The sequence below is a fragment of the Mycteria americana genome, chromosome 5, assembly GCF_035582795.1.
Source record: "Mycteria americana isolate JAX WOST 10 ecotype Jacksonville Zoo and Gardens chromosome 5, USCA_MyAme_1.0, whole genome shotgun sequence".
Lineage (NCBI taxonomy): Eukaryota > Metazoa > Chordata > Aves > Ciconiiformes > Ciconiidae > Mycteria > Mycteria americana.
In genome coordinates, this window is record NC_134369.1 from 67,958,956 (window position 1) to 67,982,751 (window position 23,796).

At 41.0% G+C, this 23,796-nt stretch overlaps 1 protein-coding gene across 2 annotated transcripts; it reads right to left on the reverse strand.

The window, feature by feature from the left end:
* Positions 1–18,974: 18,974 nt before the first annotated feature.
* JKAMP (JNK1/MAPK8 associated membrane protein) lies at positions 18,975–23,791 on the reverse strand. Of its 2 annotated transcripts, XM_075503820.1 has the most exons (7): positions 23,702–23,791; positions 23,390–23,481; positions 22,515–22,669; positions 21,270–21,476; positions 20,634–20,815; positions 19,837–19,913; positions 18,975–19,524 (listed from the first exon to the last, which is right to left on the reverse strand). In XM_075503820.1, the coding sequence occupies exons 1-7, from the start codon at positions 23,712–23,714 to the stop codon at positions 19,306–19,308; spliced, it is 945 nt and encodes a 314-aa protein (XP_075359935.1). In that variant the 5' UTR covers positions 23,715–23,791; the 3' UTR covers positions 18,975–19,305. The 2 variants fall into 2 exon arrangements, with proteins under 2 accessions (XP_075359935.1, XP_075359936.1); XM_075503821.1 differs by lacking the exon at positions 23,390–23,481 and having other exon boundaries at positions 23,702–23,776.
* Between the last annotated feature and the right edge of the window lie 5 nt (positions 23,792–23,796).

Below are 23,796 nucleotides of genomic sequence, written 5' to 3' on the forward strand. Positions count from 1 at the left end.
CAGTGTTGTGAAGGTCTTTATTTTAGAGTGTTTGTCCTTCATAATTCATTCTACTATTTGATGTAACATACGAGTTAGGCAGCGGAGTTAAAGAAAGGATCTGGTCAGTGTATTTTTTCCTTCACAGTGTTTGGCACCCCCTCTCAAAGCCTGGTCGATATGGATTTCTGCTCTATATTTGCTTGCTATGAAACTATTAGGATGCTGGGCCTTTCTCTTCCTTTTTTTTCTTTTTGATATCCTCTCCTCTGTATCAGATTTCTTTCTTTGAACACTTCTTTAGGTAGGCTTATGCTTCTTGCACGACTCCTGTTTTGTATAGAAGCTAGAAAAGGAAGCGAGTATCCCTTGTTCTGACTACATCCTGTAAAACATACAAAGACACTATGTCCATCAGAAGCAAGAAGGACAAATCTATGCTCAGACTTTCCCATTTTAACCTGTAGACCTGCTGCTGGTAGGACTTACCTACCTGAAAGCCTGTCTGCTTTCTCCTATGTACTTTTTCTATCAGTTAATCCATAGAAAATATTGCCTCTCCCCACAAGCCTTCCTTGGCTTGTATTTTAAGATCTTGCAGTAGAAAGCCTACCAGTTCTGTATGTCCTTACCTTCTTTGCAGGTTTTATTCTCATCAGATGTATTAGAGGAAAGTAATGAATAAGGATATCTGAATGGAATAGAGCTCAAATGGATGCAGATATTCACATAGCTTATGTTCACATGAGGGGTCTGAGAATAAGAATGCATAATTTTTAATAATGTTTAAGATAATTTTTTTGTTAACACCCTCCTAAATATGTCTGCACTGGCTTTTTTTAATAGAATTCAGCTTGATTCTGAGTTATTGCTTTTACAATCAAAAATTGCCCAAGAAAAGGAGGATTTCGATAGGGAACTTGAAAAGGTAAGAGAGATATTTTTATTCTGGATCAAAGTTTTTACTAGACCTTGTCTTGTTGAAACGCTCAATGAGAACAGGCCTGCACAAAGCATGACGCGAGGTGCACATGTCAACCAAGGCGTTGGTCCATTAAAAACCCTGCCATACTGACATTAGGCAGCACTAGGTGGGAGCCACATTCTCCCCATCCCATGCCCACCTTCTACTGCACTCCTGCCACCACAAGCCAGGACCCCAGTCATCTTCCTACTTCCCTTCTCTCTTCCATCTTCCTGCCCTTACCTCCTTCAGCCAGGACCCATGACTCCTGCTTCCCTCCACCTTGATATTGCATGCCCACCATCCCAGTGTTCCTTCATCGTCAAGCCTTCCCCGTTCCCACTTTATCACTCTTTGTAGTCCACACAGTGGAAGTCACTACCTCCAGCTGGAGCAAGGTACCATGTGTCTGGGAGCAGCACACAGCTTGCAGGCTGTTTCAGAGTGGTTGGTTTGAATGAGGCCATGGAAATGAAGATCCAGAACCATGATCCTGATGCGATGTCCATATATGTTAATTACATACATGCTGTGAATCTTGATTCATTATAAAGTTCTCTAAGAGTTTTTGATGAAAGGCACTATAGCAGTATAGAATGTTATTATAAGGTAAAACAGAGACGGAAATATTAACCTAACATCTGTGCTCCTTATTTCTAGAGTAAGGAAGATCTACGCAATGCTAAATGCCTGAATAAAAAACTTAAATTAGAAAATAAAGCTGTGCGCCAGAAGTATGAACAAGGACTAGAAGAACAACAACACTGGGCTGTAAAAAGGGATGAGATGGTGGGAAAGTAGGTTTTACCTGTCAGCTTTTGAATACAGATTTTTTAAGTTTGTGATTTTTATGACTAAGGCTTTTCTTGCTACATAGTGAGATCATGTTTCTGACAAAGTATCTAACATTTCTCTTTTCTTCTGGTAGATTGGGGAAATTATCTGTTGTGCTGGATGAAAAGCTTGAATTTCTGGCAAATCGTATGATAGAAAAGAAAAACCTAGAGAAGGAAATTGAAAATCTTGAAGACAGCCTACTGTATGTAATCTTTCAATATAGACAATAGTAAATGGTCTCAGTACCGTTTACTCAGGAGTTCAGCTGGTTTAAGAGATTCTGAACTGTAACATTCAATAAAGAAGTTAAATGGGTTTATAGACTATACTAGTAGGCTGCTATGAAACTTCATACAACAAAGAGGTTAGCTGCCAGTTACCCTAATTTAATCTGCAGTTTCTTATCACCAAGCAATGAACATACAGATAATGAAGGATATTGAAGCAGTGCAGAACGTAAAACTTCACAACCAGTTGTGTCTCTGATCTCCATACCGTCGTACCAGGTCTTGGACCAAGCCACTACCTGTTTATGGTGGCATCTAAGAAAATCTGCTTTTACTCAGATAAACCTAAGTAAGCACAGATTTGCCCTGTGCACAGAAGTGCTCTGAAAAAGAAATCTTTGGCTTGTGTAGTCTAAGCAGAACAGACGTCCTGTACCCTGTGCAGCGGGGTACGGCAGGGAGGAGTGTGGCCAAAGCACTGCAGCTCTCTGTTAGCCCGTAGTTCGTGGAAGAGATTTGGGATTTTGCTGCCATAGGTGAGAGCAGGCACGTGTGTATTGACCCCAGATATCCTGCATTGGACCCAATTCACCTATTTGCTAGAGAATCAGGAGATCAAGGCCTTATGTTGTACACTAATAATCAAATTCTGTCATGTAAGAAGGGTAATCCTGACAAAAGGGAGAGCTTTTCTTTTTGTCTCTGCTGGAGTGTCATCCTTTGCAAGAGAAAGTAAAAAGGTTCAGCCAATTAATCTCATGTCCCCCAAACCTAGCAGAGCCAAATATTTGCACACTCTCTGTGTTTTGAGTGACACCAATTGTGCTCGTTCTGTGCAACGTTCTCACAGTGTGGCCCCGAAGGGGCTGTGCTCTTAGGGTCTTCCTGTTATCGAAATCCTCCTGAGGAATATTTTGTTAACATGGAGTTGCCCTACTTATGGATATAATTATAACTAAAAAGTAAGAAAATAATTGCTCACCTCCCTTTTCATACTGAATAAGAAAACATACAATACAATTATTCTGCTTTGTAGGAAAAGAAGTACATTTTTATCTTGCTAGGATCAGTGTCTACATTTTTCCTGACAAAGGAGATATTGTTGCCCTGTAAATGTGGGATGCAAAAAATAAGACCATGAGGTAGCCACACACTGCTAAAAAGGAGGTAGCTGTGCACTGCTAAAGAGGAGGGAACTTGTAATGAAGTGCAATGGAGTCTACAGTATAAAACTAAGTTAACAAGATAATGAGGTGAAATAATCATCGCGTAGTATCTTGACACTAATTGGATATCTACATTAATGATAGTAAAGGAAAGGGTTGTAAGAGCTTTCTCCCAGAGTCAATCAGCTCTTAATTTCAGACTTTTAAACTAGACTACATGGAACTGTGCAAAATGCATCGCAGCTCTGACCTCTTAGAAAAACTGATTGAAAAAATCCCCTTTCCCAGTCCCTGTCCCCGTACTTTCCTAGGTTTTTATTTTATGTTTGTGCATAATTATCTTGTTCTGTGAATTTTCACTGGCTTCACAACATCTCTCTACATCAAACCCAAAGTAATCTAATTTCAGTGTACGTCACACAGACCTTCCAGTCACTTTAACAGGGCCACCAAACTGGAAATCAAAATTAAGATCTCTTGTTAATTTTTATTCTCTCTAAAAGTAATATTCAATGTATCCAGAATCTCACCATTCCCCTTACAAGATCGACTAATTTTTTTTTTAAGAGCAATTTCAAATGAAGTCTGTCAGGTTTCATTCAAAGAGGGCAATCTTCAACTTGTTAAACCCACTGAACTGGGAAACCCACTGACTTGACAACAGCAAACAACAGTTTTGGAAAGTACAGAATAGAAGTGGTATGATTTGTCAGGGGTATCTGAGAATGATTTGGGACACATTCCTCTCCTATTAAAATGTCTTACAGTACTGGCTTGATACATTCAGCTTTGCATTTGGAACAATAAAACCTTTGGAAGAAAGCCCTGTACTACCTCTTTGGAAATCCTCATGGGGTTTGGAGTGGGTGCTTCCCACCACCTTTGTGTCTTGAAGGAGTGAGAATCACTGGTTTCACACTGCCAACCTTTTTTACTGTACTGAACTCTCTTAGCATGTGTTGAATACATATAAAGTTCATGCATTTTAATATTTACCACACATGATGCACTAGAAAATACATACTAAGAAATTCAAATAAATTGATTTGTCCATCTGGCCAGAAGTTGTTCTTCTGAAAATACTCTTTCATAGTACTTGCTACTAATACATTAGAGTAATTGTTCATTTCTGAAACATCTGTTCTTGTGTTTTGCATTTGTTTATTGTTTGTGGCTTGAAAAAAGTACTCCTGGATTTGCCTTGGTTCCTAACAAGAGCAATCTTAATTTTAAACTGATGTTTCCAACCTGAGAAACAACAATGTGTTAACACACAGCTATGGTTGAACACCATAATATGTGTAGGTTTTTGGGATGTGACCCACAGGTACCATGTTGTCTCTCTCCAACTAGTGTAAATGCTTAGCATGCTGGTTGGTGGGAGGGAAATTCTGAAAAATTGTACTAAAATTTTGACATAGAGTAAGCACTCTCCAAATCTTCAGCATTATTTCTGAAAGTTTATCTTTTTCCCCCCGCAGAAATAACAAGGAGAGCTATGCAGAAGAGCTGGCATCTCTAAAGCAAGATTTGAAGACAGAAAATAAGACGAGGTAGGATAAACTAGAAAGTGTGCATTGTATCTTTAAAACAAAGCAGTAAATTAATGAATTACTGCATCTTGTTGCTGCTATTATATCAGAGAGATAAAACCAAAGCCTTACTATGTAAATATTCAGTGATATAATGGCAATTAAAAGGGCATCTCCTCAAGTATATATGTAGTTTCATTTGAATATTATTGCTATACTGCCAAATGGTGAGAACCACTGAACTTACTGTATAAGTGGATTTTAATCATTATGATACTGAATGTTCTACTTTATTTTATAAGCTGTTTGGGATTTTCCCAGGATATGGACATTTATGTAAACTGTAAAACTGGGGTTTTTTAAAATTTATTTAATTAATTTTAATTAATATTCATTGGTAGCTGATCCTGCACCTTTGAGGTCAATGAGAGCTTTGCAATTGAATTCAATGAGAGAAAAGTGTCTCAGTTCCTTGTAGTATCAAGCACCCATAACTCCAGCTAGGAAGTGCGGGAGCTTTGTGTGTTGAGCACCTAACAAAATCAGGTCCTCTGACTGGTGGAATCTGGCATTCCAGCTGTCAAATAGATAAATCCTTTGACAGAGTCAGTAAGAATGAGATATCCTTGCATGTTCAGGCATTTCATCTTTCTTCCTTGGACTTAGGTATTTTTCATTAGTTAAGCAGTGTCTTCTATTGAAGCTGTCTTTTTAGGAAACTTTTAGAGAGAATTGTCAGGAGCATGTTACGCAAAGGTCACAAAAAGACTAAGGGTTATTTTAGCTATGTTCAGAACATCTGCCATGAAGCAGTCTGCATCACTCTTTGTATACACACACATGTCTACCCACAGTGGTGTGAGGTACCTATAAAAAAAGCCCTGAGCTGGATAAATCTAAGTGAATGATTGTAGCTGGAGTCAGAGTGATATAAAACTTTCCTGCTAGTTTTGAGTTTCTCAGCAACTGCCAGATTTTAACTGAAGCTCTTGGGGGTCTGTTCATACTGTTTGTCTAAACTCAGTTTTGTGTGTCTGGTTCTTGAGGTGCTATCATTCCACACCAATATGGAGATACCTTCTTGTCAGAGCATTAAGACCTATGTACTTGATAGTTTGGTGGGTTTTTTTTTTTCTTCCATGAATGCCTCCTTGTGTGTGAGATACCTGATGGGATTTTTACCTCCTCTTTATTATTTCCAAGAAGAAAAGTGGATTCAGGAAAGTGCTTAGCCCCCTACAGTTGATAGGAAACTCTCCAAAATAAACCCATTGTCTGCTCAGCTACTTCAGACAGCCCTGCACCTCTGACTTCTCATTTGATTATTCTGCCATGTAAAGTGCAAAGAGATCTGGAGATTTCTTGGTCATCTAGTCCAGTCTGGTTCTCCCCTGAATATTACATCATAATTTTGTCTTCAAAAAATAATCATGCTCAATCCAAAAGCCATTGTTGCTTCCCCCCTTACTCTCATTAAGATGTCATTCTAAAATCTTATTCTTTTCATGACTAAGAATAGTTTTTTCTGACTTCCAGTCTGCATTTTCACATAGACAGCTAGTGTCTTTTTGGTTTTGTATCAGTGTTGTCTTTTATCCTTTTCACAGTTTACAAACTCTAGGGTTTTATGAACGTGAAATGTTGTCCCTTCCAACCTTCCATTTTGCTAAGCTAAATTAACTGAGTTATTTGGTCCAGACTCATACTAACTAATTTTAGGCACATAACAGAGGCACTTAAGTGAGACTAATCACCTTAAGACTCCTCCTCCAAGTTCACTACAAACAGAGAAGCACTTTAAAAGGTTTTCATGTCTTTCCATGCATGTCTCCCAGATTTTGTCAGTATCCCAGACTCCTATCTGAACTACTTTGATTGTAGTCCTGAAGTTACAGGATATATGTTTGAGTCTTCCAATCACTTAAATTACACTTGCAGTGCCTCTGATAATGTTGTCTCCCTTCTGTGTTTTTCTCCCAAGTTCAATTTATTTCTGCTTATGTGTCTATCACTAGAGTAATGCTTCAGTGGAAGCTACTGTACTTAGCAAAGCAGAGAAAACTCTTTTTCTCAGAGGAGGAGAATATAAACAGGAAAGTTAATGAAAGAATAGAGGCTGGCAAAAAAAGGCATGCTGAACTACTTCTGGAGGTACGTTAAACAGCAGGTATTATAACCCATTACATGCAGTGTTATGATACGTTCATGCTGTACATAATCAGAGTAAACTGATACCTAAGTAAGTAACCTCCAAGGGCCAATTCTTTGTAAGCTATTAAACATGATATCATGTCTGATATCAGGTCTAAAGATCTTCAGGATCTAAAGATCTAAATATCTCCATTCTTGGAGATATTCAAAAGCCATTTGGACACGGTCCTGGGCAACTTGATCTAAGTGGCCCTGTTTGAGCAGGAGGGTTGGGCAAGATGACCTCCAGAGGTCCCTTCCAACCTCAACCATTCTGTGATTCTGTGATCTGACCTTAACTCCTATTAATAAAAATTTTAAAGCAATTATTTATCTTAGCAGATGTTGTGTTTTAAATGCAGATTGCTCTCATTTTGCTCTAACCGCTTATTTCTGAGTGGTCCAGGTAGACACTATGTATTTCAGAAGTCATTGACCTTCATTTTGCTTTCCATTATGAGATTGAAGACCTTGAGAAAGAGCTTTTTCAGTCTGAAAACCAAGTCAAAACCCTGAGTGAAGAAGCAAGTAAGAGGGAAAATTATTACAGGAATTATAATGAGGATTTTACAAACAAAATAAAATGTCTGGAGGTAAGTTTTATTGTTCTTTTTATTAACCTTGGGAAGATTTCTGATGGGTGAATTGGCAATGTTTGTTGCACCTCATTGCAGCTATGCTCATTGCAGCTATGCTCAAATGTGACCCATCTGTCAGTAATTGTTTCAAGAAAAATCTCTACTTTTCAGGTTGGTGTTTTGGGGTTTTTTTATGGTCAAAAGCTCTTAAGACCCTCAGATTGAGACACTGGAATCAGTACACAACGTGTACATATTCATGTACATGTGGGCATCTATGTCAAAAGAATGCAGTGAAGGTGTTTCTCAGAAGGGATGCCTCCCATTTTAAAATGAAAATATGTGCAGGACCAGATTCAAGTCCTGAGATGCATCCAGTTTAGCTTTGTAGTGAGCGTCCCAATGTGTAACCTGTTAATGTAGAATTTGTTTCATCACTTTTGGGTAAACAGGCCAACATTCATGGAAATATGACAGCTTGATTTTAGACACTGGTCAAATTCTCCTCTGAATTATTGTTGTTGTAAACCTATTGGAGTGACTGATGGTGTGCAAGACATAACCCGAGGCTACTTAGTGTCAGTGCTCTTTAAAACACTGATGAGCTTTCTTTCCCAAAGAAAGTAGGACACTAAAATGCTGAATATGAACTATTGCAGAGCTTTCAAAGATTTCAAGCGCTTCTCCAATCTTTGGTATATAGCATATGCTCTATCCCCAAGGAAACTGTCTGACTCTTGGTCAACAATCTGATTTGAGGTAGGATAAATCAAATGCCAGGAGTGTAGGAAATATCCTCTGTATGTCTGGCCTTAGAAAGGTAGATTTACAGAAGGCCTTGAGGATCTTTCTTATTTTGCTGGTGGAGAGGTTATGCTTCCATATCACGCAAGACAGTTACGGTCATGTAACTGCTCAAGCTTCCCTAAAAATCAGGGCTGAGACTGTCACTGCTAAATAAACAATTGTGCTGGATTCATTCTCATGCTCTTTCTGGCAGTTGGGCTATGCAGAATATGCAAAAGAGATGCTAAATATACCTTGACACTCTCTCTGTCTTTTCTTTAATATGATCCATTGTAAAAGAGTTTTTCCCTCATCTAGTATAGTGCTGATGAAACTGTTACTAGAGGGTTGCCCTTTCCTTTGTGGCCTGGACAGAGCCAGGTTGAAAAAGTAATTGTAACTATTTTCATCCAGTGACACACTCTAATATTTTCTCCTTTTTTAACTGTTTTCCTGCTTTGCTTTCATTTCCTACCATTTTGATGAAACAATTGAAGTTGCCTTTTTTTCTTCCCCATTTCACTTTTGGAGCTTTCAGCATTTTCTTGCACTTGCTCTCCACTATTTTCATCTGCAAAAAGATTCTGTCTGAATGCTGTCTCACAGAGGTGGTCTGTGTAAGGAGAATAAATTCCTTTGTAAGAGTCATGTCAGATCAGGTCCATTCTGCTCTGTCTGGAGCATCATGATGATGCATGTTATCGAAGTAGACAATAGAAATGAGACTCAGATCACCTTTCTTTCTCTGCCTTCTTCACATACCTGTATCTGCCAAGGGAGCCATTTCACCTGTTCTCCTCCATATTTTTCAGTTTTTTCATTCTTTTTACGCATCCTTCTGCTACAGTCCTTAAAAAAAATACAGCTCATGAACATATCCAGATTTCTATACTTTGAGGTTTTCCAATATTTCTAGTCTTTGATCACAGGAGTGGATATGACTTACCTGACTTCAGAGTCTCAGAGTGAACAAAAACATGTAGTGCAGCATTTGACATTAATGCCCTGTAAAGAAGCAAGTTCAGAGGCCTGACGTTACTTCAGATCCTGGGCCCAGTTTCATTTCTTTGTATGGCTTTATTTCCTGGGTATCACTTTGTCTCTCTCTTAACACTGTTCTTCAAGTCTCCCGGTCTATATAGGTTGTTCCTGTTCTCCCTTTCTGTGTTTTTACCTATTGCAGCAAAAGAGATGTATTTTTCCACTGAAAAGTCATTAACTTGTGACTTTGTGTTCCTTTGGCCCTAACTAAGATGAGATTCCACTATGCTAAGAGATGCACATACATCGAATTAGACTTTTTTTTCCTCTTTAAAACCAAAGGTCAGATTGTTTTAAAGCTAAGGAATGACACAGAGAAAGACTAAAATGTACAGATTTGTAATGGTATTAAGGTGATGATCTGCTTAGTCTTTAAGAGCTAATAGTTCTTCTTAGATTCCCAGGCTGGTAAGTCTCTGCAGCCCTGTCATAGGGGGATGTATAGCTCAGATCCAGGAGCATTGTAGTTACATTTGTATTAAGCAAATATTAGTATGATTGAAAAAATATGCTTATGGCTGGGCATGGAGCAACAACATGAGACAGGTCAAGCCACAGACTGACATGCTGATAGGAAAGGACATGTGGAATAACGTGAAAGCACTCCATATTTGTGGTAAGACAAAGAAATATTTAAGTTTGTTTTGCTTCACTGATGGGTCAGCAGAATCAAATGCCTAGTATACTAATGCCAGCATCAGAAAAGTAACATCTCAGGCAAGGATAAGGAAGGAACCAGTTAGCAAGCATACCTAGAGAACTCAGATGCCTTCAGATCATCCGAGTCTAATGAAATTCACCTTCAGGTAGTTAAGTGGCTGAAGCCATTTCAGAGCTATTCATGATTATATTTAAGTGCATGTCAAGAATAGGCGAATGAAGCTCAAATCAACTTCATTTCCCAAAATAGCCGTACTGGGTAAGACACAATGTTGGTCCTACCAGGATCCTGTCTTCTGCAGTGATCAATAGTCCTCCTTGGAGAAGTAATGTAAGAGCAGTCAAATATAGAATGAACCTTCTGTATAATCTCCATGACAAATGAAGTGTCAGGAACTTCTTTGGATGGAGATGGTATCTGCATTTAATAGTTTTTGATGGAATTTTATGCTATGCTGGATCTTCAGTGCAAATTCTCCTATCACTGATTGATTCTTTTAGCTCACATATACATTTATCCTCCATAACAACCTATAATATATATTTTATTTAATAAGGACAAGAATTTTCTTTTGTTTTAAACCTGCAGTCTCAAAAGTTTATTGTCATCTTGCAGTTCTTGTGTTATGAGAAACAGTGAATAACTGTTGTCTTCTCATCTTCTCCAGCAAAAGTGTGTGATTTTTACACACCTTTATTGTATGTCCCTTCAGTTGTCTCTTTTCCAGGCTGAAGAACCCCAGGTACAAAAACAGTTGGAAAAATCATCCTAGATAATAGTTACCCACACTTTACTGACAAAACAGAATAATGATCCCCGTTAGTTTGCGGGAGGTCTGCTCTCAATACTGGAACGAATCTGTTTTTTCCTTAATGACTCAGATGATAGGATGGAGCAAATGCTTACCGTATCTGCAGATGACAAACACGATAAGAGTGGGAGCACCCTCTGCAGGGCAGAACTAGAATTCAGAATTATTTTAGCAAGTTGGAGAAGTAATTTTTGGGGAAAAAAGATGATGATGATGATGATGATGATGATAATAATAATAATAATAATATGCATATTTTAGCGTTTACGTAGAAACAGTTGTCTGTACAAATCCATCATGAGGGAGGTATTTAGGCAGTGACAAATAGAACTAAAGCTGAAAAGTTGAACATGAGTCAACAAAGATTTGTAGCAATGAAAAAGGCAACTGTCAAACCAGTCTGTATAAAAAGGCAGCTAGCCTGGCAAGGCTTATGATGTATGTTCTCTACTCTAGCTGGTTTTGGTAGGACACAGCTGGAGTACAGTGTCTGGTATTGATCACCTCATTTAAAGGAGGATGTAGATTATTTTGAAATCCAAGAGGAGTTCAGTAAAGATGATCAAAAAAAGGTTGAAGAAATGTGCAGCTTTTCGATTTAAAATAGGCAAATCTAAGAGAAGACATGGTAGTAACTACCAAACAAATAAAAATTCATAGCAAGATGATAAGCTTTTCTGCTTGTCCACTTGTTGAGACAAGTAACAGGGAACAGAATAGATTTAACTTAAGAAAAAGGCCCTAAGAAAGCATTGATAGCACAAATAGTAAAACCTTGGAATCAGTTGTCTGGTATCTCTTCTGCTAGGGTTTTTAAGGACAAATCAAACATCTGTCATGGGTACTTAGGTCTAATTGGTTCTGCTGTAGAGCAGAGAGATGGACTAAAATGACCTCTTGGGATCACTTCCAGTATTCTTTTCTCTGTTTTTTTTTTTTTTCCTCTGGATATGTTGAATTATTAATGCATTAAATGCTGCTTAGATAGATTATTGATTAATATTTAGTTTCATTAAAGAATGACATCAAAACTGCAACTGAAAATCTACTTAAAAAAGACCAAGAATTGAACATAAGCAGGCTAACCTTGGAAGAAACCCAGAGCGAAACAGAAGAGAAGTATAGACAATACGAAGAACTGAGGAAATCATTTTTAGGTAGGCATTAAGTAGCTCCTCTACGTAGTGGGGCTTTCTCTTCTTGTTTCCAAAACCAGTGTGCCATAGCCCTTTGACTGCGTATGGCTCAGGTGAACTACGAAACACGTATAAATTGAGCTCTTTGCAACAACTGGAATCTATAGACATGGCCATAACACAAATATAAAGTGTTATATAAATATTTGTAAAGAAATGCCAGACCAGTTAAACAATTCACTTACTGATAGAACCTAGTTTTATTTAGAACAGCTTAACTCTAATGTTCAGTCACTGTCTAAAAACCCTTTCTCTGCTTTGTAGAAAAGAAAGATGAAGAGGCACAAGTCAAAAGAGCCATTCAGCAGTCAATCAAAACTACTGGGAAGCTCAAGGAGGACATGGTAATAACTTAAAACTTAGCTGTCCTACTTCTGCAAAGTTTCCACCACCAGCTTTATTTCCTCCCAGTAAAGACCGGGCACCCATGGAGGCTGGGACTGGGGGAGACTGGCTGGGGCTGGGGACATACTTTCCTCTCTGTTGCTGTGCTCCCATCGGGGGGATGCCTCAGACCTCAGCTCAGCCTCTAACCCTGCATTTATATCAAGCTGCCCTTGTGCTTGATTTTGCATTCCTTAGGCATGTGAGCAAGTCAAAAAGAAGCTGGTGAACTAAGGGCATTTGTGAACCTGCTTCTATTCAGGTGCTTGCTACTGCCAGGGCAGGAATTTTTGTCACGTCAGTAACTCATATTTGAAAAATATTTCTGTATCCTTGCCTCTGTACCTGTATTTCTCATTTGTGACTTCAGGCATCCAATCAGCACCAGTGTGAGGGGAGAGAAACTTGTATAACTGCGGGAGTAGTTGCAGCGGCTCAGAATGTCTGAGGGGCATCTACTGCTCCCAGCCAGAGTGTCCCTGCAGAGCTCACACGGTGACTCTGCCTGACAGCCACCCTCAGACCTGCTACCGCTGATGAGTGCAGTAGCCACAGTGCATGTCAGACCTGCTGTGCCCACACTGGCCATTTCTATGGCACATACACAACCAGTCCCAGTATGTACTGGGGCCATTTGCTTAGGGCTGCTGGGCATCAGGCAGCCTGGCCAGAGCTTGCTTCAGCTGGGCTGTACATCCCAGGCAAAGAATCAGATTGCTTTTGCTTTCTGTTTCTCTGCCAGAACAAAACTTTTAGGTGGAAGAGGAACATAGTCACAGCTTCTGCTGTTATCAGGAAGAATTAAAGTGTCTTTAGTTACTGAGAAGCATAAGAAAAGCTCAATAAACTACATAAAGGGCTCTTATGAGGCTGATCAGATTGCAGGATTCATGCCCCAGTGGTCTGGTAATGGGCAAATCTCTCTGAGTTCCACAGAAGCCACATCAACACAGAAATTGTCTCTGTTCAGAAAAGGGAGACCTGTTTCTCCAACCATAGTAGAATAGGAATAGCACAACAAAACAGTTGTGTATACCTGAGCCTCCAGTGACAGAAAAGTGATGCTCCTGTCGTTGGGTGACCCTGCAGCAGGAAGGTCACTTTATGTCAGAGCTGGTTCCTTTCTTGTAGACCATAAGCAATTGCTTCCCCACTCTGTATCTCTTCCTCCTTGTTGGTCAGAGGGCATAGATACCTGCCTCAGATGGTACTTTGAAATTTTTAAATGAAAGCTGCCACATAACAAAAACTCTTTTCACTTTATTTAATTACCAAAATCCTATTTAAATATCAGTTAGCAGTGAAGAGCTTATTATTAACAGCTGGAGCTGAGGAACGAATTGCGGATCAAGCGTATTGCTGCGATTGGCCAGTTGAAAAATCATACAGAGAGTATGAAGCTGCTGGAACGAGACATCTATGAGATCAACAGGAAACTTGACATTGTGAACACCGAGAACTGCAGATTCAAATTAGTGAGTATGTTGAAGCTTGACAGTGTTCCTTCTCACTATGAAGTTCTCTGTTCATTTTTCCTTTCACAGAGAACTAGCTGTGGAAGATGATGACACATAAACATTGCACAGGGCAAACCTGGCCTTTTAAATGAACGTGTGGGGCTGTGTTTAATTTGGAAGGAAACAAAGAGGAACATCCAAGGGCAAGGCATCTCCCTGAGGCATAATCAATATCGTGTATCTGCTGCATTCAGTCAGGGATTGCAGGAAAAGGCCCTCCTGCCACATGAAGGGGGCAGAGATGAACGTGAGATGTAGAACAGGCCTGTGCAATTTGGAATAGATGCTTTTGAAAATATTCTGTACACCTGTCAGGCCCTAGGCTATCAGAGTAGTAGAATCTCCTTCCCCATAAAACACATGAAATAAAAGTGGTCTTATTGACAACTGTTACCAGGCTGCCATCCGGACCTGAACCCACATTTGTGCAGCCACGTGGACTACGTTTCTGAGATGATCTGAACCCTGTGCACTGTTTGCTGCCTGCAAGCACAGAGCTCTACTGCTGCAAGGGCAGCTGCCTCAATCTGTGTGTGCTAGCACTGCAGATGCTAGGTACCAGCTACTCTGCAGCTCTATCTGACTATATCCTTATGGAAACAAAGATTTCCTCCAGGAAGAAAACTCTAGGTTACACTACAAACATCCCTCTCCTCTTCAGTTCACTAACAGAAGCTGAGAAGCTCTGATTTTTCTGATGCCTATATTGCACCAGGGAATGCTGTTTATTGTGCCTGACCTGGGCCACCGAATGCGTTTCAGCCAAACCTAGGACAGTACAAGCTGGGTACTGGTAGAGCTGATCCAACATGAATGAGTCCATCCTATTTTGGGTGAGCAAGTGAGGAAGAGTTTCCCTGTTTGCGCACGACCTGTGCTGCTCCAGCTGTTCCCAGTATCTTCATCCATTTTATTTGGTAGCATAGACATAGCTGGCTTGTGCTGATTTTGGCAACGGTTAAAATTTGTTCAACAAGATTAAATGGATGCTGTTGTTGAAAGACAGCATGTCCAGAGGAATACATTAACCTTTGTATTTCCATAAGCTAAACCTCAGCTTATTCTTCCTGATCTCTCTAGAAACAGTGAAACCATTTGGAAATTATTTAGAAAACTGTGGCAAATATTCTGTTGTAATAATTTTTTTCACAGTGCAATGCGCAGATAAAAGAAGATATTTTTGCAATGGCTTCTGAAGCAGAAAACCACAAGTCAGCAACAGCCAAAATCCTGAATGACCTAGCAGTGCTTCATGGTAACATATTAATAATGATTTCAAAACAAAAAAGTTACCTTTTTTTAGGAATATCTTTCAGTCCTTATGTCTTTTTTTGGCACAGCAATCTACCACATTTATCTGTTGACTCTGTTGTAGGTCATCTTCTGAAGGGATGGTCAGAGGAGAGCCTTATTCAAAAGGTGAATTTCAATTTTCTATCATACTGTTTCGCGTAAATATATTTCAGATACCATGTAAAAAATAAAATTTCATATTACAAATAAAGCACTACAATTTTTGAAGGCAAGCAGGGGCAAAGTATTAAACCTCTGTTTTCTAGCATTGTATAAAAGTCCTGGCTACAAAAATTTTTCCCAGTATTGTTCCTTTTCTTGGTCTTCTATTCAGTCCTTAAACCTGTGCAGTCTCCCTGTATCTAATTAACATTGTTGCTGTTCTGCATTCAGCTCATTGGCTTTGTAATATTTTTCCAGTTGGGGACAGCCTTCATTTTGAACAGGAATTAAACCAAACTATCACGTAAGAAAGTTTTTCACCAGTTATTCCATTAGAAAGGCAAACTGCTTTTTTATGCAAGGATTGGGTAGTTAATGAAAACTTTCAGGAGAGCGACAGGTCTCAAGCTGTGGGAAAAACGAGGTAAACAAAACAAGTTTCTTAACTCTGTGTCATTACAGGAATTTCTGGAGAATGAACAGGAAATACTGAACACAGTGACAGCTCTAACAACAAAAATTCAACAACGAGAGGAAAAGATTGGTGATATTAATAGCAGGCTACAAAATAAGCTGGAAGGACTGAATTCTCTGTTTGACAAAAAATCTAGAATGGATGATCAATGTAAGACACACTAAACTTTATTTTCCACCTTTTTTTTTCTTTTTTTTTTTTTTTTAAATCCCAGAATACGTTAATTCTTAGCAGTTTGTGATAAAACACAAGTAATACAGCCGTATTCTATCTGATCACCCTGCTGCAGATTGAGACGTAGGGGTACATTTATTAGAAGAACTAGGCATGCTTTATAACACAGCCTGGATATTATTATCTTTCATTTCCACTTTCTAAAGGGTTGTGATAATAACAGTGAGGGGGCTGTAAAATAGTCTGAGCATCACTGATCTTTCCAGAACTATATGTTTGCTTTTCCACAAAGGATAATTAAAACTAACAGACCCCCCAACTCCCACAGCTTGTGGTTGCATGGTTATCACTGTAGGACTATATGGTTAATTCATGTTTATGTTCTCTAGAGTTTTACATGTGGGCAATTTGTACTGCTGTTTCCCTTTAAATGAACAATATTGTATACTCTTGTCTTGGGGAGGGGTGATATTACACAGGGGCCCTAGGCACATACAAATCACTTGCTTCAGAGCCTCCTTTTAACTCAAACCTATAGATATCTGCTTTACTTGTTGGTTCACAGAGGTCTCATTTGTAATGAGGCACAGGTTTGGTCACTGTATGACCATTGTCTTGTTACAGAATGTGTTTTTTATACATCTTAAAGCTGAAAGGCTATGGCACACAGGCTGCTTTGAAATTGTTGGGTCTGGGTAATGTGACGGGAAACCAGGGAGAGGAATGATGAATTTTTAGAGGAAGGGAATGTCCCGGGAAGGAAGTCAGGCAGAGAGGGGAAGCATGGTGAACATACAGCAGAACAGAATCCTGCTTCATCTGAAGGCCACCGCCACTATTATTTTCCATGCCAATTGTGCAGGGCAGGTTTCTTCACAAGGAGCCTACACAAAAACATTGCTTAGTCATTCAAAACTGCATGTATGAATTTAGCTGCATGTACCTAACTCTTTGGCTGCCATTACATCTTTTATGCTAGTGAGAGAAGGTGATAAAAAGAGTTTATTAATTGGTATTTCACATTCCAGGTTTTGCTGAAGGCTAAGGCACTGGAGCCCAGCAGGAAGGTCAGTGTTTGGTTATGCCATGCCAGGTCCATGCACTGCCTTCCTGTAAGCTCTGCGTGTAATAGAGCCCCTCATTCTACAGCCTTTAAAATCAACACATGATTCTCTGGACTTATCAAAAGATGTACTCTTTTACTACAGCTAATGTGACCTGGGAGGAGTTGTTACTTTTCTTTTTAAAAACAAGATCTAGCCCAACATTTAAACCCACTACATATAGTCCATACACGGAAATGCACATAAAAGCGTACAGTCCTCAGTACTGCACCTTTGCAAATGGCTCTTCCTGCACGGTGCTGCACTGGCTGTTCACATGGCTGCTGTGCGTGTACTGATGTGACAGCTGTGCAAATGTAGACACGAAATTGTGTTCAGGACATTTTAAAGAAAAATATGCCTATGACACTGTCAGTTATGGAAATGGTATCTTAACACATGATTTTTAAAACCATACTTTTAGAATGGTCCTCTAAATTCATGTGTCTGCAGTTTACATTTTGTACATAGCAGTATAGACAGAATTTATTCAATTTCCTTAAGGAGATCAATTACTTCCTTAATCCCTAAATAACACCTTACTTCTGCATGCAAGACCTAGTTTGTTTGGACACTGTTTTTAGAAGCAGTGAACCTGTCAATTGGCATTTCACAGAAAAAAGCTATCAGGAAAGGCGTATCAGGTGTAATGAAATCAAACCTTCTATGGAGAAAGAGGACAGCGACATCTCAAGGGAGCCCGAGACGACAGCCCTCAAAGCCCCTGACCTGCTGGCAGGCTCTGTCCTTAGCAATGTTGATAGGTAATAGAATAAAAAAGGCATTACTGTCACACTTAAATATAGAAATATACCCTGTTATTTGCACTGCTACAGCCAATGATCCATACAGTAGAAAGAGTTTAAGTTGAGATCTTCCTATTACTCTTCCCTCTGTGTTTAGACCTTCAGCACTGCTCTGCATCTTCTTCTAGACCCTCTATAGCACTAAGTTACTGGTGACTAATATATGGGATACACACTTTGGGTATCTATCTTTCTGTACAAGCCAGAGAGAAGACTAGAGTCTGTCAGTGGATATTTGGCTTCAGCAAGGCCAAAACCTCACTTCTCAACAGCCTCAGAAGTTTTAGCAATTCTTATCAAGGTGTTCACGTAAAGATTTTGATGAATGTAGAGCAGAGATAATGTATCTCTTTAAGGAGATAAGGAATTAATAAGGATGTTCGTTTTATTAAATCTGTGCTGGTTCTGTACTTCAGTCATTCCAGCAGTTTCTATCATTGCAGTGGTGATATTACATAAAGCGCTGTTCCTTTCTCAGCTGCTAAACTCAACTCCTGCCTAACTACTGCTGTTGCTGTAGTATGGGTACAGCTGCGGCCACACAGCAAGATGTGAGCTGTTGGCACCACCGATAAACGGATGAAACCGGCACAAAGTGCTCTCACAGGACGAAGCTAAGGTGACTGCTGAAAGGTGCAGAGACGGCTTCACCCACACATAGTGAGCAGATGCTCCACAGGCTTACCCGCAGCAAGTGGTTTGCTGACAAAAGGTATAGGGTATCAGGAAAAGAAAATCTTTAATCTGATCTCAGATGGAAAATTATAGTCAAGGTATAAGAAAATGGATTTAGTGGGGAGGCTATGACTGTTTAATCATCTCCAGGAAGAGGTCTCCATACATGAAGTACATAGAGCATAAACTATACTTTAGAGAAAACTGTGCAAAGCATTTCCTCTCCTTCTTCCTAGCAGTCAGACTAAAGCATCATGAGGAATAAATAAGGAGATGCTCAGCATATTTTATTTTTTGATGGAAGGAAGATGAAAGTCTATTTCCACTGGTGGGGGATAGAAGCTAGAGTATGTGATGAGAAACCAAGCTCTATGTTATGATCAAGCTCTCTTTGTTTTACTGAAAGTTTACTGAAAACCAGGCTCTGTTGTTTTATTCAAACACCTAAAATATTGTATTAGGAAATAACCATATACAAGCAAACTGCTGTACTAGAATGTGTCACAAGGTTTTTGTACAGATTCACAGTGATAAATAGATACAAAGACTTTCCCTTCGATCTGTATGAGATACTTATGAAGAATACAAAGTGCAGCTTTTTAATATTATACAGTCTCACTCAGAGGTGTTTCACCTAGAAAGCTTGTACATAAATAACTTCTTTTAAAACAGAAGTTTCCAAAGCGTAACAAGCACTAAAATTGCTTAATCCAGATCATTAGGACAGTGTTGTTGGCACAGGCTCCTTTTAATGTCCATTTCCACCTTCTGAGAGTATGCGTGATGGCTCGGTGTACTTCGCTGTCAGCAAGTAGAAAAGGGCAGGTGCAGGTACCAAGGCAAGCAACGGGAGGTCCTGCTCAAGCTTATCCAGCTTGGAAATGGAGATGATTCCATAGGCGTGAAGTAACCAGTGGCTGAAGAGGACAACAAGCCTTTTCTTCCTGACAAGAAGATCCTTGAAAGACTTGCAAAACAAACACAGTATCCTGTTAGCATTCAGCCTGTTACCTAGTACCTGATGTTTAAAAGGTGTTATAGGTCGTGCACAGAGACTGTATGAAGCCTCCTGGGTTTGAGCCCTTCCAGCACGTAACACAGTTTCTCAGTACACCACAAGAGGGAAGTCTCGCAGGAGCTTCCTCCAGCTAAGAGTAGTCATAAAGGAAGAGGCTTAAACGCAGAATACACTGCTGAGAAAAGGCAAGAGACAAAGCAGTCTCTGCTCATTCAAGTATTTTATATTATGAGTTTTAACGTAGGAAACACGTTTCCCTACCTCCACTTCAGAAGCAGACATGTACACAGCCAGTGTAACCAAAGACAACACCAGTATGATGTATGGGAAGGCATAATCTAAAGGCAAACGTTGAACACATTAGCAGGAAAAAGAATGCATGATATACATTTCAGCAGAGATAGATTTTCCATATGTAAATATAGGTATAAAGTAAACTAAGCTACTGTAGCCCACCTCTTACCATCGCATCAAACACACACAGCAGTAAGGGTCAGCCAAGCACAACTATTCAATACTTCTGTCTTCAGTTTTCAGATTTAACTTTTGTCAAATGCAATCAATGAGAGTATTTCTAGGTAGAGTTACTGTACACTTAAATCACCAATTGAAAGAGGCAGATAATGAGAAAAGCAGGCTGAGCGGGGATTTTGTGGCACCCGTCCCCTTCATGTGACAAGTATGCTGGAAGCTAAACCAAAAATAGCTGATCTCCCCAAATTTATCCTTTAATCCATCTCTGAAATCAGACAAACTCTACCTTAGCAGAAAGTGGAACTTACTCCCGCTGAAGTAATTTCCTCTCATACCCCCTCTATTCCCTCTTTGGGAAAGGGACCGTCTCTAGCAGCACTGGCAGTGGCAAAGCAGTGTTGGGCAAGAGCCTGGTTAGGACGGGGCTACTAATGAGCAACCTTTTTGAGTAAGACTCCTCACAATAACCTTAAACAGTGTCCTTATTCTCAAAGAAAAAGAGTGTCATGTCCCTCCCTCCCATAAGGCATTTGTTAGTGTGTGTTTATAGGTATGTTTATTAGTGTTATTAGGAGAGAACTCACAGAGCAGGCCTCCTCCAACAGCCTGAAGCACGGTGAGGATAGGGAAGAAGTACAGTGCTGCATAAATGCTTTTAAATCGATCAGACTTTCCTAAACCACAGGCAATTTTCTTAACCAGAAGAGGCCGAAGTAGCATCATTAACACAAGACAGAAGGCGTAATATATAAACACAATGGTGTACCTGGGGCGGGAAAAAAAAAAAAAAAAAAAAGAGGAATTCCTTAAAATGTGCAGTTCTTTTTCTCCTGCAGACTCAAGTCAGAACCAGGGAATTTAGGGTTAGAGCCAGTCAAGTCTCAAGACTTTTCAATCAGAGGATGTAAACACAGAATGATGGGCTCACTTTTCCTAGGTGAAATGGTCAAGATTCAGCAGAGGGGAACAAAAATGAAGTTTTACCCTTTACAGCTAAATAGCCTGGACTATGCCACCTTCTTTGGTGACTCAAAGTCATCAGGTGTTGCTAAGTGCTTCATGCACAAAACAGCTCAAGGCATGAAAGACTTCAGGGGATTGGTACTCATTGGTCTGAGTTACATCTGAACACTTTTTGCAGCTTTGAGAAGAGGCACGGACAGAAACACGCTTGTATAAAAGGAAGGGACAGACAGGAGTACAAAAGCCTTTACACTCACAGGGGATAGACTGCTTCATGAGTGCAGTGCACTGTGGTGATGTAGTCAGGACTTGGATTGTAAAGCATCGTGTACCAGTCCGAAAGCTTCTTCACCTTGCAGGAGCGGATATGGAGAGAGCCGACGGGGTCGCTGACGAGCAGCGTAACAATTGCTGCAACGCTGCACTCGAACAAGGCAGTGACATGCTGCAACAATGCGCTGGAACTGTGGAAGGAGAAAGAGAGATTTACTACTGTTTTGCCAATGCTAAATCTAAACGCTGACTGAGAAGTGGAGGCCCATGCAGTATAGAACCTTCTACAAAGTTAATATTCACCGTGACCAAGGATAGGACAATGCTGCTCGAATAAACAGTTAAGTATTTGAAGCTGAATGTGAAAACTCATTAACAATCTCAGATGATTTAGTGTGTAAAATGTGATTGAACGACATTCCAGCTTCTTAAATGAAAGCTTGCTTTAGCATAAGCATCCTGTCAGGTGCGGGACAGCAACACTCACACTGTTGCAGTTTCAAAGAAAGCAGCAGTGAGGATAAGACAACACATGTCTCAGAAGAGATGACGTTGTTACATATGATATAAGCCAAATTTTCAAAGGTGCAAGTCTTTGTTAAAGATGGTATATATTCATATATTAACTCTCTCAGTCCCCTATGTCTTCAATGCTTAGTACACTCCAGAGTCATTACTTCTTAAAAGTTCCAGTCTAGCACCTAATGGTCACGTGCAGCTGTGGTTTTAAGCCCCTGTTTTACAGAACTTCCTTGATGCACCATGCTGATGTAAAGGTTACATCAGCTATGCTATCAGGACCAAAACCCAATATATGTATTCCTGAAGAGAAAACTCAAACCCATTCTCTCATTGCACGTGCACAGCACCGCTGATCGGGGCCTCCGCAGGTAGTAGGTCTGGCCCAGGAGAGCAGGGATGACACAACGCGCTGCTCCTGCCCACTACTGGGAAACCCAATCCAGCCCAAATTGCCCAATGGACTGGGCACCACCATGTTAAAGAGATACAGACCGTGTCCTGAGGGCAGTGATTGGCAAGAAGGAACTGCAGGACTCTTACATTTGTAAGCAACCCCCCCTCCAGCTGCCCAAAGCTTATGCGCTACCATATCATCTCAACCAACAGCATGAACTGCTGGACAGTTCAATTCAGCATCTCAGATTGATCACTCAAGGACATGAGATTTCCATTTTTAAATAACTTTTTAAAAGGAGGGGTATACGAACCTCTTTTTTCCTGAATACCATTCAATAAAGAACCAGTGTAAAACCAGAGGAAGCATGGCCATGAAGCCAAGGTACAGCCAGTCATAGCGGTCCGGAGATCCCATACATTCCCGGCAGATTTTGTTGTCATCGGTTCTTTGACCTCTAGGGCATACCTAGAGCAGAGCACAGACTGTATTTACAAAGCATCCAAGAACAAATAGCAAACCACTGCAGTTTCTGGAAAAACAGCTTGAAGCAGTACTGGGACAAAAAGCTTTTTAAAGGGATGAAACATTAACCTCAGCAATTTCTCAGCTTACACTGGCTTGCTCTCTCTGGTTCTTACTTCTTAATATAAACAAAGGTGAAGCACATTGAAAAGGCTTCATCCAAGACTCCCTTTTCCTCTCCTGCTGTCACTCCACCTCCCTTTCATCACTAAGCTCACTCACCAGGCCGCTCACAACCACTGCCCCCCAGAGTTTCTTGCTCCCCGTTATTCCACCCTCCCTCCTCTTACCCTCCCTTAGCACTCCACTAAAACCAGCGGGCACCGTGATTTCAGCACAGCTCTCTGCACCATCCCGTTCTGTTCCAGCTTTCGCAGCCCCTCCGCTCAGCTCCGGTTTAGCACCGAGCCTTCAGCACTTCCTTCGGGGAACGTTTCATTGAGCAGCTCCTGCTTTCGGTAAGGGAGCTCTGCCCGCCCCTTGCAGCCCTCATCTCCACCTGCTCCCCAGGGCACCTCGGGGCTGGGCTGCGGTGCCGCTTACAGCGGGATCCGCATCAGCCTCCGCAGCGGTCCGGCCCGCGCTGCCAATGCCGGGCCCAGCCCGGGAGGGAGCGGGGCCATCCCCCCTCCGCAGGCCGAGCCTCGCCCGCGCCGCACTTACCCCGCAGTCCCCGTAGGTCTCCACGGAGCCGTTGACCGACAGGACGGTCCTGCCGCAGTACAGCCCGAGGCAGGCAGGCTGGATGTCCACAGCTGCGGGGAGAGCGCAGCCCGCGTTACCGCGGCGCTCCGGACCGCCCCGCCCGGCCGCACACGGCGGCTACCCCGCAGCCGAGAGGCACCGAGCGCCACCCCCGGCCCGGTCCAGCCGCTGATAACTCCCCACCGCCACTCCCACTGCCACTGGACACCGGTACCGCCAGGCCCGGTGTCCCCCGCCCGGCCCGGCCCGGCCCGGCCCGGCCCGTCCTACCGGAGTAGAACATCCCGGTAACCCAGCAACAGGCCCTCCGGCTCCACCGAGCCACTTCCGCATGCGTCACTTCCACTTCCGACGCGGAGACAAGC

Excerpts from the sequence above, each read along its gene's own strand:
- JKAMP (XM_075503820.1), bottom strand. Across the intron at positions 22,670-23,389 it reads AGACCTACGGGGACTGCGGG|GTATGCCCTAGAGGTCAAAG; the intron begins GTAAGTGCGGCG and ends GCTCTGCTCTAG. Across the intron at positions 20,816-21,269 it reads CATGAAGCAGTCTATCCCCT|GTACACCATTGTGTTTATAT; the intron begins GTGAGTGTAAAG and ends TTCCCGCCCCAG.